General features: G+C 48.0%; 1 protein-coding gene across 14 annotated transcripts in view; it reads left to right on the top strand.

The window, feature by feature from the left end:
- Positions 1–18,794, top strand: part of NCOR2 (nuclear receptor corepressor 2) — a 1,213,077-nt gene that overhangs the window by 1,047,423 nt on the left and 146,860 nt on the right. For all 14 annotated transcript variants that reach the window (XM_085635706.1, XM_085635715.1, XM_085635711.1 and 11 more), the window contains one exon: positions 17,568–17,732. In XM_085635706.1, the coding sequence (XP_085491832.1) occupies positions 17,568–17,732 (165 nt within the window). The remainder of the gene's footprint in view (positions 1–17,567; positions 17,733–18,794) is intronic.

Raw genomic sequence — 18,794 nt, forward strand, 5'->3', positions numbered from 1 at the left:
TGGCATGCTTTTCCCGTGGGCTCCTCCAGTGGAACGGCTCTTCCTAGGAAAATGCGTGCCCTTCCCTCCCGGAGTCAGGTATTGGTTGTTGACACTAATCAATATGACAAAACCAACCTTTAACAAATCCCTTAATTGATATAAGGACCTGGACTTATTCCTGCAATTTATGGATATTTTCATGATTGTTTGTTACTTCAAGGAACACAGAATTTTATGTTGTTCTTTATTATGTTTGGTTCCGTTTCCTTTTTCACATGGGAAGTGATGCACTTGATGTATATATAAAGAATAATCTTTTTACATATATTTCTTGATTACTCTTCTCTTCTTTTTAGGTCAAGCCTAGCGCAGCGCGCATGTGCTGCTCTATGGAAGGCTTCTTGTGAGCACTCCACACTGTTCCTAAACTTCTCCGTGGGAGTTGGTTAACTCCCACATATTCTATTGGTCTTTGCATGTGGCTTTCAGTAATGAAAGCACACAAATGGCCAAAGACGGCCGCATGTCCCGCCTTTTCTTTTAACGTTAACTCCCCTGGCCTAGGGGGCTCATGAGCGCGCAGCGGTGCTCATAGTGCCAGCTGCATACCTTCCTTATCTGATCTTGGCTCATGTTCCTAAGTAAACAAACGCGCTCGCTTTTACGGCTGCGTTTGTTTCAACATTTTCTTTTCACTCTATTTAATGTTACTATCGTCCTCGCATTTTCCCTCCTTCTCCTTCCTGGCTTCAGCTACGAGGCTATCAGCTGCTTTCCGCCAGTGTCTTTGATGTTTTCCATACTCGCAAGTTTCACTCTTTTGCCAGGAATCCCGCAATGTTGAGAACAAAGATTTTTACCACACAACAAAGGGTCAGTTAGGGGCTTGAGGAGGAATGTCTACGCAGTTGCAGTTCCTGCGTGCATTCCACATACACAGGGCCTGTTGCTATTGCCATGTGCAGGCCGTTGTATGTACATCCAACTGCTTCAATTTATGAGGTGATTTAACTATTTGTATGGGTATAAATGAATAGTGAATATACTCGTGTCTAGCACGTGCATGCTCCATCATGCGTTTCCCAGCAGCTCTGTTTTCTTATAAAAAAACACAAAAAAGCGTTGGACTCGAAATCCAATGGGGTTTTCCCCGCTCAGGTTCGAATCCTGCTTACAGTGTACATTTTTATATAAAAATATTTCGGGTGAGACAGTGATTAGACGCAGCGCAAATTCTATACAGTCCTTCTCTATGCGTGTATATGAGGACTGCAATGATTAACACGTCGCTCATGTATGTACTTATCCACCAATACGTATGCGTCAAGGTGTAGAGTGTGATTTCGAAGGGTTAATGCTTAAAGTATATATGTACATACAAGCCCTTGGAGGAGAAAGCTGGGTTTACCATGTGCTGTGAGCACACTTTGGAGTGGAAGGGGCATACCTATCAATAGTGCAGCGGGTGCAGTGGCACCGGGGACCCGTTGCACCCAAATTATAACAGTTTATGAAGGGCCCGCTGCACCAGAATTACAACAGCTTATTTAGTGCTAAACCAGAGATTGGGGCCCTTGTTCTTTTCTTGCGCCAGGGCCCCTGGTACCCTTGCTACGTCACCACAGAGTTGGGAGGGATGCTATGTGAAGGGTGCACACACAGGAGCTGCTGGTGTAACCAATGTTTTGCAGGGGAAACGGGCTGATGCCCCTATGTACTACATGGGAGCAGCTAAGGGTTTTATTTGAAGTGTCGATACAGAGGAGCTTTTGGCATTACATTGTGCATGGCGTGTGTGTGTACACGGGGTCTTCAGAGTTACCGTGTACACTGCATACATCATTGCTGATAGTGATAGCTTACAGTGTGCAGGGTATGTGCAGGTGTCTGCTAAGTTCACGCTGTGGTTTTTAAGGTTGTAGTGGATGCTAGCGTCACGCGACCGCTCCGTTGTTGCGTTCAGTGTACATCCCGGGGCTGTGACGGCTAGAAGCAGTAAGTTTGTATACGTAGGCCACGGGCGGTAGGTGTACAATGTATGTGTAAAATCTGTCCGTTTTACAGTGTGCAAACCATGTACAGGTCAGCCGCCAGAGTCACCGATTTCTGAGTATACTTTGGCGCTCTTAGAGTTGCATAGTTCGGTGTATACGTATGGGTTGTTATGTTTAGAGTGTGTTGTGTGCTGGGCAGTATGTCCACAAGTCAGCTGCCAGAGTTACTGGGTTCAGTGTATACATGTGGGCTGCTTCTTGCAGCAGTATACAGGGTTTGTATGCGTTTACGTTTTGTATTGGTGCATACCGTGTATATTCAAAGACCATTTGCATTACAGTGTACTGTATGTGTGGGGGTCACTTTGTGCAGTGTCTAGCGAGAACTGCCAGGCTTCATTGTGCTTTTCTTATACAACAACAGCATTAAAGGCGCCGCCCATCAGCTGTCACCGTGTGTCTTAGTGCTCGTATAAGACAACAGTGACATCCTGTTTTTATTAGGAAACTTCAGTTGTATATAATATTTTCTAGGTTATATATAAAGTGACAAATGGTTATAGCACTTATTTAATTATTACTTATAACTTTTAAACATGCTGCGCAACATTCACAATGCTCTGCAACACATATTAAAAACGTTAACAAAACCAATAGCTCTCTCTAAACACTTATAAGGCCCCAAAGGCTAGACCTATTGGCTATGCCAATGCTTGTTTTATATTGGAACATTAAATTTGTACTTAGCCATTGTGCTTTACTTTACAATTTAATCCGGTTTATCACTAATTAGAACCGCTGTTTTTTGTGCTACCATATTACAAGGCACAACACTTCTGGTAAAAGGTCTTATAAAAGAACCAAATATAAATAAGAAAAGTACCCTATTAAAAGCGAACCAAAAGTCTCTGAAACTTAGCCGGGTCTGGGCAGGTGTCCTCCGGGTGGAGTCTGAAAGCAGAGGGGCAGTGAGTGACTAAAGGTCCCGCTGAAGGCCCAAGCCAACATGCCAAGTGACCTCCGGGTACTCCCAAGTGCTGCTATATTCAGGATATTTTAATACCAGAGCAGACTTTCCTGCTTACACAGATGTACAAAAACAACAACACAACCTGGCCATCACAGAGACGGGGACTTGGCGAGCCCATAAGTCCTTGCTGAGCGAACTTCTGCCAATTCGAAAAGTTGGCAGAGGCGGTCAGGGCTGTCGGACCAGCTGGATCTGTCCGAAGATGCTCTACGTGGCAGGCCATTGAGTCTCTCCCAGACCCCCATAGCCTTTCAGGAAACACAGGCCTTCAGAAATCTGCAGGTTCCCTCCTAGGTGCGAGGTCTTCGCTGGGTGCAGGTGCGAGGTCTTCGCTGGGTGCAGGTGCGAGGACTTCGCTGGGTGCAGGTGCGAGGTCTTCGCTGGGTGCAGGTGCGAGGTCTTCGCTGGATACAGGTGCGAGGTCTTCGCTGGATACAGGTGCGAGGTCTTCGCTGGATACAGGTGCGAGGTCTTCGCTGGATACAGGTGCGAGGTCTTCGCTGGATACAGGTGCGAGGTCTTCGCTGGATAAAGGTGCCAGGTCTTCGCTGGGTGCAGGTGCGAGGTCTTCGCTGGATGCAGGTGCGAGGTCTTCGCTGGATGCAGGTGCGAGGTCTTCGCTGGATGCAGGTGCGAGGTCTTCGCTGGATGCAGGTGCGAGGTCTTCGCTGGATGCAGGTGCGAGGGCTTCGCTGGATGCAGGTGTGAGATCTTCGCTGGATGCAGGTGCGAGGTCTTCGCAGGATACAGGTGCGAGGGCTTCGCAGGATACAGGTGCGAGGGCTTCGCTGGCTGCAGGTGCGAGGTCTTCGTTGGATGCAGGTGCGAGGTCTTCGCTGGATGCAGGTGCAAGGTCTTCGCTGGATGCAGGTGCAAGGTCTTCGCTGGATGCAGGTGCGAGGTCTTCGCTGGGTGCAGGTGCGAGGTCTTCGCTGGATGCAGGTGCGAGGTCTTCGCTGGATGCAGGTGCGAGGTCTTCGCTGGATGCAGGTGCGAGGTCTTCGCTGGGTGCAGGTGCGAGGTCTTCGCTGGGTGCAGGTGCGAGGTCTTCGCTGGATGCAGGTGCGAGGTCTTCGCTGGATGCAGGTGCGAGGTCTTCGCTGGATGCAGGTGCGAGGTTTTCACTGGATACAGGTGCGAGGTCTTCGCTGGATACAGGTGCGAGGTCTTCGCTGGATACAGGTGCGAGGTCTTCGCTGGATGCAGGTGCGAGGTCTCCGCTGGATGCAGGTGCGAGGTCTCGGCTGGATGCAGGTGCGAGGTCTTCGCTGGATGCAGGTGCGAGGTCTTCGCTGGATACAGGTGCGAGGTCTTCGCTGGATACAGGTGCGAGGTCTTCGCTGGATGCAGGTGCGAGGTCTCGGCTGGATGCAGGTGCGAGGTCTCCGCCGGATGCAGGTGCGAGGTCTTTGCTGGATACAGGTGCGAGCCCCACTCCAGCACTCAGGGCGGCTCCTGAGACATCTTTCTCTCTGGGTGTGTCCTGCTTGAAATTTTAGGGCAATGCACCAGGCTTAAGGGGGTGGGGAGTGCAGACAGGCCCACTCCATCTCTGGGTCAGCTCATGCAGTCTTCCTCTCAACCATTCTGCTCTTCTGGGAAGATCCTGATTCCAGTTCACTGAAGCTGTGCTTTTCCCTTTGGGCTCTCTTCCTCCTGCAGAAACACCCTCAACTCCCCTCAGTCACGAGGCCTGAAAAACTTTTATCCAAGGCAGACTCACAGCTCTCCCCCAGCAAGCGGTCTCAGACCCTTCTCCTGTGGAGACTGGCTGTCAGTGATGCTAGCCTTGGATGTCAAGAGTTTCTCTGACACTCTGTGGAGCGTCGCCTTTGCAGCCAGCGAGAAATCTTGGAACATTTTGAAGAAAGTCCACATTCGCCTATAGTCCTTTTCCAGACAGTGATTGTTGATTCCATTTTCACTGTTCTGGAACTTCTTGGAGGCAGTCTGCTCAGTTTTCATCTCTCTTCTCCAGAGGATATCTAGTCCTTCTCTTCAGTTTCTCTTCAGGTGAGAACCCAAAAGAACCAAAGAGGGGCGAAGTCCTCACCCCTGACAGCCGTCCACCCTTAGGAGGAGCACCTCTGGAAGAGACAAAAGGCAGTGCCTGACACAATGGTTCACCCTGCATTTCAAAGGAGACTCTTGTCTCCATCTCCTCACACTCTCCTTCTATTCAAACTGGAGTTTAAATAATCTGGCGCGAGGCGGCTGAAAGCCCTGCTTCCGTCCTCCCGTCCTTCTATGTTGGATGCTGCACATAAGCTTCCCGAATGTTAGCAATACACGTCTGGGATGTGAATACCAAGTCTGTCTTTTACTATGGGAAATCCAAAATAGATCTTCTTGGCCTCATAACTATACACTTGCTGGCTATACAAATTCATATTACCGGTCACCCTGGATGGGATTGCTAGCACCCTGAGTGCATGGTATGTGTGCACACATACCATGCACGCAGGGTGTTAATAAAGGGATATTTGATATTTATGAATTTTTATAGCGCCTGAATCACCCCGACAGGGGTATCTCCGCGCTGGGGCAGCGTGCTTCAGCCAGACGAACATGTGTGGCACTTTAGCAGAACTTTGGCGAGCGAGGCCCGTCGGCTTGTTTCTCACTCACTATAAGGGACAAGATAAAAGCATACAGTTGGGTAACTCAGGGCAGGGGTGCACACCCTCAAAATCATGTTGGGTGGGGACCATTTGGTTCCAACAATGTGTTAATGATTCTTTTATAAATTCTTTCTTTTAAAATGTATTCCATGAAAATATCCCAAATTTCTCTTGTCTGGTATGCCTCAAGCCCTTCCTGACCACGTTTTTCTACCCTCAGGTAGACATTTTCAAAGGGGTATCTAGCGAATTATGTGAATTTGGTATCAACCCCCACTGAGATGTCATCAGCCCATGGGACATTCTACAGTCCAGTGCTTAATTTGAGCCTGTGGTTTCCAGTGCTCGGCACCATCCCTTAATTTTCAACACCGTCACTTGTGACAGTCTGTCGCATGGCGGCGCTGTCCATCTAATAGAGAGATGAGCACAGTAACAGCTGCTTATTCATTCAATATGCACTAAAAAAAGACTAATACCTGCCTCTCATGACTTTGTCATAGCTTTGGGGGTTTGGAATAGTGTGAATTGTCACACTTGTAGGGAGTGTGATGGTTAGTAATTGTGTTTGTGGTGCTATTGGTAGCACTGGCAGAGGCAACGGGTGGTGCCAGCGGCAGTGGCCTGCTGACGAGGGCCACAGCATGTATTTTTCTTTTTATAAATTAAGCACTGCTGCAATCCCAATGGTATTGTAGAGTGAAAATCATTTTTTTTTAACTTTTTCCCGAGTGGTCTCTAAACCGTAGTGCGTCCCCCAAAGGTAGGGTTTTCATCACACTGCAGACATGCACCGTATGACTAGATACCCCAACAGACTGCCGAAGCTGCCAGTTTCACGTGGATCAAATGGCATGGCGCTGGCTCTACTCAATGCAAAGATGTGCAAATCCAGCCGGCGGTTTTGTTTCTCGTAGGGTTGGCTCAACAGGGGTGCGTGAGGGGGGATCCGAACCGGGTCCGCACGGCTCTTCCTTGTCGCCACAGCTGTGCAGGCTTCTGGTAGCCAGTGCCACACTGGCAAAATCGCATGTGAGCTCTACACATTAAAGACACTAGGCTCTCTAACTCTGTGGTTAACACCTCCCTTAGTGCATTGGGGGTCTAGTAATAATTGCTGGTAAAGATTAATTTAAGAAAAGGCGCTCAGCGTATGGGTTCACCTCAACAAAAATTGTATTTCTTTGCTGTTTCTTGTAGTAAATGGTCCTAAACCAAGTGTTACCTTAGTGAATTTTGGAAGAAAGACTAAGCATCGTAAACACTTTGCCCTCGCAGTACATGTTGTTACTGCTCCCGGCCTCCCCTTCCTCCATGTGTGAGAACTGTGACATTCTCTGAATTGTACAAAAGCAAGGCCAAAGAAGGAGTGCGCCTCGTCCTTCATTTGCTGCCCGTTGTCATGGTGCTAAAACTGAATTTTGGTATTTATTCTTCGATTCCTTTCTGCTAGTCCGTTTGTTATCGGTGTTGTCTTACACGGATCCGAGCCTCCACATGGGAGAGGTCATGATCCCACTTAGTACACACCCACAGCTCGCACTTCAACATGCGCGTCTGAGAAGGTCCCTTCACATCTCATAGATGTGCGTTGAGGGTCCAGCGCGGAGGGTGCCAGGCGCTGTGTTTTGGTGAGAATGCCGGCACCCCCTTCACCATCTTTTGCAGTGTCTGCAGCCTACCTAAACTACCAGTGAGTTTTTGTCCCTTCCTGTCTGTACAATGGAACGCTGTGGCCTCCTGCTCCGGGCAAACCCACACCACCTTCTAGGGTTGAGGTTTCCCACAGATGTCCAGACCGCTGGATCCGGGACAGGTTTTCAGGATATCCACCTATGGCAAACCCATAGAGATTGAATCTAAAGGGAACTTGTTTACATTGTTACATAATTACTGGTTATCCTGAAAAGTTGCCATGGATGTGACCCTCTTGGATGTACGCTCTGGGTGGCCTTTGGCCCTATCGACCGCATGGTGTTTTCAGTGATGAAGCCCGCTTGTTTGTTAAAGTCAAGTCCAAGGTCGTTGGCTTTTGGCGGTTGGTCGTTGGCTTTTGGCCTTCCTGGCGGCGGGGGGAGTGTATCCTTCAATTCCCCCATTTCTGCTGCAGTTTGGTGTTTACGGTGGTGGTTGTCTTGATGGCGGGTGGAGCTTTCCTTCTAATAATGGACACGTATGATGCGCGTGCCCTTTAGCTCGGGTCATAGATTAAAAGAAGATAGAAGTATGGGGTGATGGGTCACGGTCATTCCAGAAAGGACACTCCGGATGCGCTTGCCGAGGCCTCGGTCACAGGTCGCGAGAGGTCCGGAATAGGCACGCAGGATGTGCTTTCCAATGGAATGGGTCATAAATCAAGAGAGGTCAGGAGTTGGCACGCGTGACGCGCTTGCCCCGGCCTTCATCGGCCATCTAATCGCACGCACCCCTGTTCTCCAGTCTGCAGCTGCGGATTGTGCAAAGAGAGCCGCGCTGCCCTCGTGGGCGTCGGGCATCTGTGCCCCAGCTCCAAGGAACATCTGTAGTGGTGTGAGGAACCGCTCCTCGTTTCTCAGAATTGCCGCCTGTTATCTGATGTTTGCCCTGCGCATAAATACTGCGGCCTGATAAGGAGCTGCGTGATGCAACCGCCCCTGTGACCGAAAGTTCCCCTCCAGCTGCTGTCTGCTCCGGCTCTGTTTGTTGTCCACACAGGGCCCGGCTCGGGCGACCCGTGGCCCAGTGCGGCTCCGCTCCAGGGCCCCCGAACCTATAACTCTGGCGGGACCCGGCGAGGGACTGCTCCAAGGCCCCTGGACCTACGACGCTGGCGGGGCCCCCGAATTTAACGGCTCTGGTGGGGCCCGGTGTGGTCCTGCTCCAGGGCCCCCGAACCGATGGGCATGGCGGGGCCCAGTGAGGCACTGCTCCAAGGCACCCGAACCGATGACCTATCCCTGGCGGGGACTGGTGCAGCCCTGCTGCAGGGCCCCCTAATCTACGATCCAGGGCCGGCTTTAACATGGTGGCGCCCTGTGCGACAACCTTTGTTGGCGCCCCCGCCTCCCAGTGAGCTGCAGCTTCACGATTCCCTCACTACCACCCTCCAACGAACACCTACCTCACACGTATTTCATTTGCTTTATAGCGCTACTCGTGCCAGCGCGTGGTGTCGGAGCACTGCACATCACACACGCAGTATACAGAGACAATGAATCATAAGTGTGTAAAACAGTGCATATGAAATATTACATTGACAAAGAGGACTACAAGATTTAGGAGACACTTGACATCCATACTAGTACAGTATTGTTTAAGAGTGCTTGGGTCTGGAGAAGCACAAACTCGGGATTTAAAAGTAGCACACTGGTTGGGGCTGGCTTTACTAATAAGAATGTATTTCTACCCAAACAAACCCTTTATAGCAACATTAGGACAATGAAAGACGGAGAAAAATCATAACGCTCCAACCCATACCATGCAGTTTGCATGCAGCGCTTTGACAGTTCATAGCTCACTGTGCGAGATTACCATTGTAAAGTGTGAACTTCATGTAACAAAAGGATCTGTATGACAAAAGAAGTAATGCACTGAGCTATTTAAAATACAATTCTGTGATCTGCATGGTGCACTTCTTTACAGCAGGCACGTTAACCCTCTGCGCTACAGTATTTTGAGTCAGAACGGTCATCAGACGAAACACTGATCTCTCTCCAGCAGGAACTTTAAATTCAAGCGTTATCTTGAAATTTTTATTGTTGCCTGAAAACCGCTAGAAAAGGAACTCTGCAGCAGGGTTTTTAAACCCATAAGTTAGTTTTAACAAGCATTGGCATAGCCAATAGGTCTTGCTTTTGGGACCTTATCTAGTATTTAGTTATGCAGCACAATATCCTTGGTGCAACAACAACTGTTGCATGGTTAAACACTTATATAAGGTCCCAAGGGCGAGACCTATTGGCTGTGCGGCGTGCTCACACTGCTCACTTCTCACTAGTGGATAAGTTACGGCATGACATCATGCCAGGTGAGCGTTGTAGGTGAAGGGAAATCCTTTAAAGAGAGTTATTTTCTCTCTGGATTTCCCTTCTCTTTTTGAAACTCTGGAGCAACAACACTGTCCTGGTGTCACCAGGGCTCCAAGTCGAAGCTTTTTCAATATTATATACAACAAGCCATAGTTGCTGCTTATTTATCGAATGCAACTAACAACCATTGACAAAGCCAATAGTCCTGACTTGTAGGTATGATCTTATTTGTTGTATGATATATCTAGATGCAATGACAAACAACAAAATACAAGTTGTGCGGCACACTATGCTAAGCCCAGGTTTTTTAGTTTAAGTGGCTTTAAGCCACGCCCTTAATTTCATTGGCCACGCCCCTTTGAGGGACCCTCCAGTTTTTTCATCCCACTTAAAGCCCTGAGTACGCACTATATAAAAACGCATAAATACATACTACCCATGCGTGCTACATACCTGGAAAGCGCGTCAGAGATCTCAAGGGTTATAAACGCTTTACCGTGCCACATGCCTGGCCACATAGGTGTCAATGCTGCCTTAGCAGATATCACCATAAACGCAAGTTGGAGACTGAGCAGAGATGCTCTTGTAATTTTCTGGACAGGGAAATGTATCCTTTCAGTAGTAATTTGTTTGTTTTAAATTGCTGTTCACTCTCATGACCTTAATAAGGCCATCAGGGTAGTCGCAAGACTTTTCACTCTGCACGCAAGCCTTAGTTGCTACTTTATTCTGGTGGGAACACATCGTCTTTTCTTTCATGTTTAAACATTGGTTGAACGAGATCACTGGAAGGGACGTCGACGACCAGCCGCTATCCGGTATGTGCCACTTGTCACATCATGAAGACCTCCGCGGACGTTACTGTGTACAATCAGGGGAGAAAGCAAGTACAATTAAAAGGGGGGAATAATATGCGGCGAGGGGACAGTACAGCTGGGTGAGGGCAACAGATGAAAAGCAGAAAGGGGAAATGGTGGTCAGGAAATATATCAGCGACGTTGATGAAGGTAGTAGAAGAATGGGAGGAGAAACAAGCCCGCGCTGAAGCTGACGAGGAGGTAGTGGGAGGGAGTTGGGGAGGGCATTCACACGCGCGAACATAGAAGCCAAATGCCAGCTGTGCACGTCGCGCGCACTCTTGTGCGCGTAATAGCAAGCTGGTGGCCGGAAAGGTAGCACTTTTAAAAGCAGCTACTAAATGTCTCGCCAGAGCAGCGCATGCGTTTGGCTCAGGCAAGACCTAAAAACGGCGCCCCTAATGCCACCCCACTCCCACGCCCAACCCCTAAGGTCAGCGCCAGATGCAGCTGCACCGGTCACGATGCCCTAAAGACAACCCTGCCTCTCTAACTACGACTCTGGAGGGGCCAAGTGTGACGCTATTCCAGGGCCTCCAAGCTTTCGACTCCCGCAGTGCCTAGTGCAGCGCTGACCCAGGACCTACAACTCTGGCAGGGCTCTATGCGGCACTGCTCCAGAGCCTCCGACCCTATGACTCTGTCGGGTCCATATGCAGCACTGCTCCAGGGCTTCCGAACATACGACTTTGGATGGCCCTGTGCGGTGCGACTCTAGGCACTACGACTCTGCCAGGACCCAGCATGGCACTTCTCCAGGGTCTTCGAACTTACAAGTCTGTTCGGGGCCTGGTACGGCGCTGCTCCAATGCCTCTAACCTATGACTCTGGAGGGGCTCAGTGTGGCACTGCTCGGAGGGCCTCCGAAACTACGACTGGCGGGACTCCATGCCGCAAGCTGCTCTAGGGCCTCTGAGCCTAAGATTCTAGCGGGCCCAGTGCTGCTCCAGGGCCTTCAAACCTACGACGTTAGCGGGACCCAGTGCGGCTCAGTTCGAGGCCCCCCAAACCTGCAACTCTGGCGGGCCTCGTGCGGCACTGCCCTAGGGCCCCCCAAGTTCAGAATCTGCTTCAAACGTAAGGCGCTGGCAGGAGTGGGCTGAGAGCAAAGTGGAGGACTGAATTAGAAAAACTCCAAGGTTGCGCTGCACTCATGATAACTGAGCAGGAAACAATTATTGGTGACTTACTGGTATTTGTGCTGTTTGCCCTGGTTACTCCTCCGGGGTGACTCCACTATATTTATTCACTTCCGTGTGTTCAGTGCTTTATGTGTTGGAAAAATAATAATAAAATAAGTGATGGTTCACAATTTTTTCTCTGAAGACCGCTCGTCTCTTTATGTAGTGTCACTCACTGCTACTGACGCAGCCCACTTCTGCAGTGGGTATGCCTACTACTTCCATGGACACTACCCAAAGCCTTTGATGGCCTCACTACCCAAAAAGGAACCAAAACTGGCACATCCAGCATGCGATTCCAGTACTGGTTGGAGATCTCCGAAAGTTCGCTGGTGTGGTACCTTACCGGAAACCCGCGATCTGGTGAAGCCAGACTTACTCAAGGAGGTCTCCGGTGGGTTATGTTATGTTAATATAACTTCTAAAGCGCGCGATTACCCGGGGGTGTCTTGGGTGGGTGGTCGGATGGAGGAGTGTTCTTCCCATGCCCTGCCCCAAGAATAAAAAAAAATAGTCATGTCAGGCCTTACAATTTGCAGCCAAGCTTCTCTTATTTTTTCTGAGCGCCACTCCTGAAGTAGTGCTTTCAAGGTTACCGAGTTAGACCTCATTTTTCTGCGGCTTCAGATGCCTCGGGCCAAGCCGCAGCCACAGCGCCAGCCCGGTGATATTAGAGGCTGAACTTGTGTTCATGTTTGCTCTTTGGCTGGTTGAAATCTTTAGTCCCAAGGATCCCGGTTGTCCTCGAATGGCCTTGTACATCGCTCTCGCGCTGGACCTGCTGACGGATGTTGTCCTCGACTTTAATCACCCTTCGGTGGGACACGGCGGCGCGCAGGGGATCAGGTGGAGGTGTAAATAAATGAAGAGGATGTTAGACACCGGCCGGACGGATTAGGGTTGGAGTCATTTATAAAACATAAACCCGTGGGACTCGCGGGGCCGGATTTCAGAGTCTAGGACCCATTGGGTCGCAGTGTCACTTGCATTTTCTCTGATTTTTCTGTGTTTGGGCTACAAATGCAGCTTTTTACGCCTACGCTGTGAAATGTTTCTGCACGCTGGTATCTTTACAAGGTGCAGTGCACCCCGAAACCTATATCCTGTTAGAAATAGAAAATAACCACACAGCCCAATGCTTAGCGCTTAATTTAGCTCAGGTTGACTCTAAAATGTTATTTTCCTTGGCCTATGATCTCTGGAGAGTGGAGACTGATCATGCTGTCCACCACGTCCCAGGGGGCTGACCCTACTGTCCCCTTGATTCTACAGCTACCGGCCTACACTTTCTTTTATCGGTGCCCCTTATGCCCTTTAGAGACTGCCCCCCCAAACATTATGGTATGTCTCATTCACATTGCTCTATCGGACACTTTTGTCCACAACCCTCAGCTTAAATTGTCTTGATCTAATGGCCAAGTTGTCAACAATACAGCCAGGAAAACTGCTTTCTAATCCAGCCTTCCCCACTCGACTAATATTGTCTGCCTAACATTGGAGACCCAAGCTCTATGCTTCCACAAGACAGTACAGTTCAAAACAGAACAGTTGTATGTGGCCAGGAAAGGACTGACGGGGACCCTAGGTTGGTTTTTCTTCCATCGAGAAAACATTGAACAGTCGTGCGCAATTTCAGGTTTGTCGAGCATGGCGGAGACCAAGCCGGGGGTAAAACCATGAATTTTCACCCAGCTGTTCCTGAGCCCGGAAGGAATTTGCTTAGCTGAAAAAACCCTAAATATATTGTTCCTGAAATTCTACATGTAAATAGTGCAAATCGTGACACACAAAGACACACCTTGAGGCCGGTGCTTTTTTTTTTTGAGTAACTTTATTTATTGGTTTTAAGCAGGCAAAGTGACATTCGGACAAGCCCTTCATTGCCCAGTCGTAGCGGTGCTTCTTATTGCAAAACATCTTTTAGGCGTTATATAGAGACACTGAAACACCTTATCCATCGCCACTGTGAGGACTGAGGTTCCTCAAACATTAATATATTGTCAGTGTCCAGTTTTGACTGCAGTTTCTTCTGTGGCCTTAATAAACCCCTGGCCCTTGGTCCCGTATAGGCGGTGGTTGCAGCTCCGCGCTGAGAGGTACCCTCGGATGCTGTGTTGCATTTTCAGCCGTTTTGAAATCTCCCAGTCTGCTGAGTTTCTAAAATGTTGCTGATTAAATGGCTGTTCACTCCAGGTTGCCTCTGCCGTAGACTACATACAGTGCATAACTTAGAAACCCTGGTGATTGGCCGAGTTGCTAATGCGCCCAAGGTGAGGGCGGGGTGGTAGTAGTCACACCCGATGCTGTGACCTGTAAAGATTGAAGGTGTGACTTGCTGTGTAAGTATTCAGGTAAATACATGAATGTTTCAGTGGATGGGAATTCGTAGAATACAGTAGTCTGCATGCGGTCTCATTGGGCCATCCAGCCAGGGTCAGACTGGGACAGAACGTAGCCTCTGGCACCAGAATCAAAGAGGCCACCATTCACGAATCAGAGTTAGAAAAGTGCCCCCACATTGGCTGTTTTGACCGTATAAAGACAGTGTGTAGGTGTTTTGCAACGTATGGGAGACTTTACCGGCAGCAAGCACCAATGCATAATTTTCGTGGTATAATCCGGGAAAGCAACAGAAAAAACGACCTCGTGACCGTGAAATATGACCACAAACCGCCAATAAACAACCCCACAGGCTGATCTGTGAGACCAGCCCTTCTGGCACTGCCTGCTCGCCCTTTAAGCCAGTCCAATCCTGTATAGAGTGTAGAGAAAGACACCGTTCTCTGTACTCGGTACTGCATCTCCCACAATCAATGTTCCAGAATGTGTCTGTGATGGATGTCTGCTTAAATTTGATATTTACTGTGACATCATAAACCAGACGGTCCCTCTCAGCAGTTACATTTCGCACAGCGTGAAGGTTAGTCGCCCTTTATTTTTTTAATCTAATATCTTGAGTACTGCCGTCAGCATTTAGTTACAACGATAGCACAACAAATAATGTAATTCATTAGAGACAGGAAGCACAGCCAAGAGCTAACTTCAGAAGAAGAAAAAGTAGTTCCTTGGCTACCATATTGATATAGGGACAAGAGCCTAACATTAGGGCATGTGACCCTTGGGAGCGGAGAGAAAAAACAAATAGAATAGGGTACCCGCAAAGAGATGAAAACAATAAATCATTGTTTACGTTCTGTTAAGTAATATGGCAAGATGAAGGACCTATAAACAGTAACCTTAAGGAGAACATGTCTGAGTTACTCGCCTTAGTCCAGGGTGTTGCCCAATATAGGTCCAGGAGGGCTCGAGCTGTGCCGGATTCTGAGGATAAATATGGGGTATCTGATTAATTATTGTTTTTTAAATTTCTTAAATATCATTGTAGGACTTCTGGATATCCTAAGAGTGGGTGGGCTAAGTCCCTCGAGGCAGTTGTAAGCCTCACAAGCCTGATGAAAATGAAGAACGATTTAGTGTTTACAAAACCTGGGGCACAAGAAGGAAGACATCATCCCGGAGTACATTTGTCTTACAAACACTACATACTCTCATGGCGCAGCCTCTTTTATGGGACGGCCAGCAACCTATGGGCCCTGCACTAGCGCTATAGAAGGAAAAACAGCATTAGCAAAGGCAATAGGTCTGTGATTGGATACCACTCTTTTGGTTTTTCCAATGCTTGTTTTTTTCTTCATGGCTTTTGTAAAACTTTATTTTTGGGTGAGCTCTTGCCTAAAAGCAACCTCTTTATTTGATCTCAAAGCACACACTGCCATAGTAGTTAGTCCCTGGCACAAAAGGGATCTACGTTGTGTGTGGGTGGACGCCCTGTGGAACATTGGGATGCCGTCACTGACAGTGAAGATAGCCAGTGTCTGAAGTGAGATGACCAATGCCTCATACTGTATGCTGTAGTATATAGAAGAAAAATGTGACTGACACAGTAACAGACCAATGGCTGTAGAGGACGGATTGAGATGAAGGAATGTTATAAATACAATTTTAGTCAAATCAAAAGGTCTTTGCTAGCACAGGATGGAACCAGAAATAAGCTCCACCCTCAGTCGTGTAGTTGTCACACATCCACTCAGATGCCGGAGAATCACTCTCCTTTAGTCCACTCTGTGGTGTGGTTGTACACTGGTTTCCCTTTTAGGAGTTTTTGATGGGAACCTTTTATTCTCTCTCTTCTCCTTAAAGTTGCTGTGCAAACCCCTAGTTCTAGAGTATGGCTGTATGGTGTTTTGATGTCATCAGCAGTTATAGATACCTGTTGCACTCCGAAACAAAACATGTGTCTCTTGGCTTTTGAATTTGTTGAACAAGCATTTGCAAGGCCAATAGGTCTCACCTTTTTTACCTATTGGATTTGCCAATGCTTTTTGCTGATGCTTTGCAGCATCAGCAAAAAGATGCAATGACGAAAATGGGCGCAAGAGCGTGCACTCATCATAATGCTTCTGGTGACCAAGTCATTCCGTAGACTTGCATGTGTGATATATACGTGCACCTATGGAATTGCACAGGCTCCATTTAAAAAAAAAAATGTATTTACCATTCCAAGATGGCAGTCGCCACTTGGAGTGGTAAATAAAAAACCCTCTAATTTTACTTCTGCAAAAGCACTTTGCTTTTTCAAAGCGTTTCAGCTGGCTGGGCCTGCCAAAAAGTTTTTAAAAAACAGTATTTAATTTAAAGACCTCAGGGATGTGGGGGAGCAATGGAGGAGCAGGTTGAGAGGAAGTCATGGGGATTAAATGGGGAGCAACGGACAGCTTTAGGTTGGGGAAATCAAACTAGAAAAAATTGAAGTGGGAGAAAAATGGACCAGGTGGTGGGGGAAGCAGGGAGCAACAGGAAACGTGTGGTGGATGGCAGAATCAGCATACTAGGGAGAGAGCAAGTGGGGGATGAGGGAGCAAAAAAGAACCCACATGGGGTGGGTATTTAAAGGAGAGAAGCAGCATACAACAAGGAGCAAGACAACACTTGCTCTCTCATAGAGTGCTTAAAGAAGAAAGTAATTCCCTAAATGTGAGCAGTGGAAGGTTACAGGACTCCAATGAAAAGGATGGCGAAGAAGCTTTATTCCAGGGGAGGGCCAAACACAAGAAAATGAGGAAAGCCAATGATTAAGAAGTAAGCAAATGAGATATAGAAAAGCCCGCCAATGGTAAGCAGTGGGCAGGCTGTGAGCCCACTGTAGGTTTTTAGTATGGTCCACAGGACGTCTTTAACAATGAGACTCAACACTGGCCTAGAAAGAGCTATCCAATCTGACTTATCTTGCTTTTTAGTGTTCATGGTGCCCAGCGTTAAACATGAAGTCACCTTACAAAATAAACAAAGCAGCACCAACAACGCTCATTTTATACATACATACATACAGTTTAGAAATTAAAATTACAATTATTATAAAGGATCCATCTTTGATCTTAAAGACCCTTCCCTAATCTATGGCCTTACCCTTTATTCTGGCGGCGGCTCAATCCAGTATTCTTGCACATATATTTTCAGTTTGTCCTTGTTACAACAGATCATTAGTGGAATAAAAGTGCTGGAGATGATCTGCCCTTGGGTAGCTTCTTTGTTCCTGGGCAGGTGATCTCTGCATCTTTGATGCTTAAATTCATAGATGACTTTTGAACCATTTCCTCCTGTGCATTTTATGGAGCATTAAGATTGGAACAGTGTTGCCTCCATGAGTGTGTCGTGTCACTGTAATCCTGTCTCCGCTCTTTGTTCATCCCGCTGCTTCCTGGAAATAAATAGGTCTCCTGTGCTCAGGCTCTTGCTTCGTTGAATGTCCCCCTGTCGTCAGATTACATCAGTATTGTTTCTTGCTGGGAGTCCGCTTCACCTGAGCGCTGTCTTTGCTTTCGTTTTTTCTTCTAGACAAGCCAGCGTCCTTCCCACCAGTGCCTGAGGGGCAGAAGCCGAGTGGGGAGCAGCTACCCCTGTCCTCGTGGCCCCCGGTGCTGCCCTATCAAGCGCCACCCCGCGATGTGTTGCGGGGCCCCTCCCAGCCAGAGCCTCATCTCTACCAGTACAGCCTACCAGGTGAGCGGGCGGTCGGCACCGGGAGGGAGGACCTTGAGTTGCCATTGCAAATTGTCATCTTGTGGTATTTTCTTGGGTGGTGGGGGCGGATAAATATGGCAAACGCCTGTTGGGTTCCTTTCAGGTTTCTTTTCTGGTGATATCTAGGTTCCCCTCTGGTCTGCAATGAGAAACAGTGATGTGGGGGCAAAATAAGTGTGTGGGGGGGAGGTGGAACCTTCTTCTCAGATGTTACTTGAGTGTGCAGCTTGTGAAGCTTGCAGTGGGTGTCCTAGGCATTTATTGTTGCATTGAATCAAGCATTGCACCAGCTTACTCCTGCCTCCCATGACCGTGTTAAGTTATTCGCTTAGTGGGCCTGTGCACCCCAGTTTTGTTGTATGAAAATGTGCTTGCAAGATCTAGATTTTCTTATTAAATTTTCATCAGGCAAATATTGAATGCAAATGCAACTTGCCCGATATTGCACCGTGATTGCACAACACACGCGTGGATAGGTGCTTGCTGCAGTGAGTGATTCAGGACAGCCTTTTCCTGTTCTGATAAAACCATAGTAAATATAATCTTCTAGAATGTTCATTGGCGCTGCTACTGTTTATTACAATCGTTTGTGGGGTTCCTCCTTTCGATCACAAATGAACTCTGACGTAACTTTGCAGGAGCCCAAGGAAGTCACATTCACTTTTCAATTTTGACGTTCACCAACTGATTAAAGGGTAACACTCAAACACCGACGCAAATAAAAAAAAAAATTCATAGACCCACTTACCACTAAATGGTCTATGTCACCCCCACCCCAGCCGCGCGACCTATATGATCCATTGGACCGCTACAAAAAGTGGTCTGAATTCAGACATAATGAGATGAGCTGCGTGTCCATTTTTGCGAAGGTTTAATGTTTTATGTTTTCCCCTGACATTGCACATGGTAGTGGTTGGAGGAGAGGTTTTTGGATCTAGAGTTAGCTGTCAAACCGCCCTGTTGCTAACCGTATATATAGAATGGACTTTGGGTCTGCCCCTTTCAACCATTGGTTTTCTTCAAACCAGCATCGTTCAGTAG

This window comes from Triturus cristatus, chromosome 11 (assembly GCF_964204655.1).
Source record: "Triturus cristatus chromosome 11, aTriCri1.1, whole genome shotgun sequence".
In the NCBI taxonomy this organism is placed as follows: domain Eukaryota; kingdom Metazoa; phylum Chordata; class Amphibia; order Caudata; family Salamandridae; genus Triturus; species Triturus cristatus.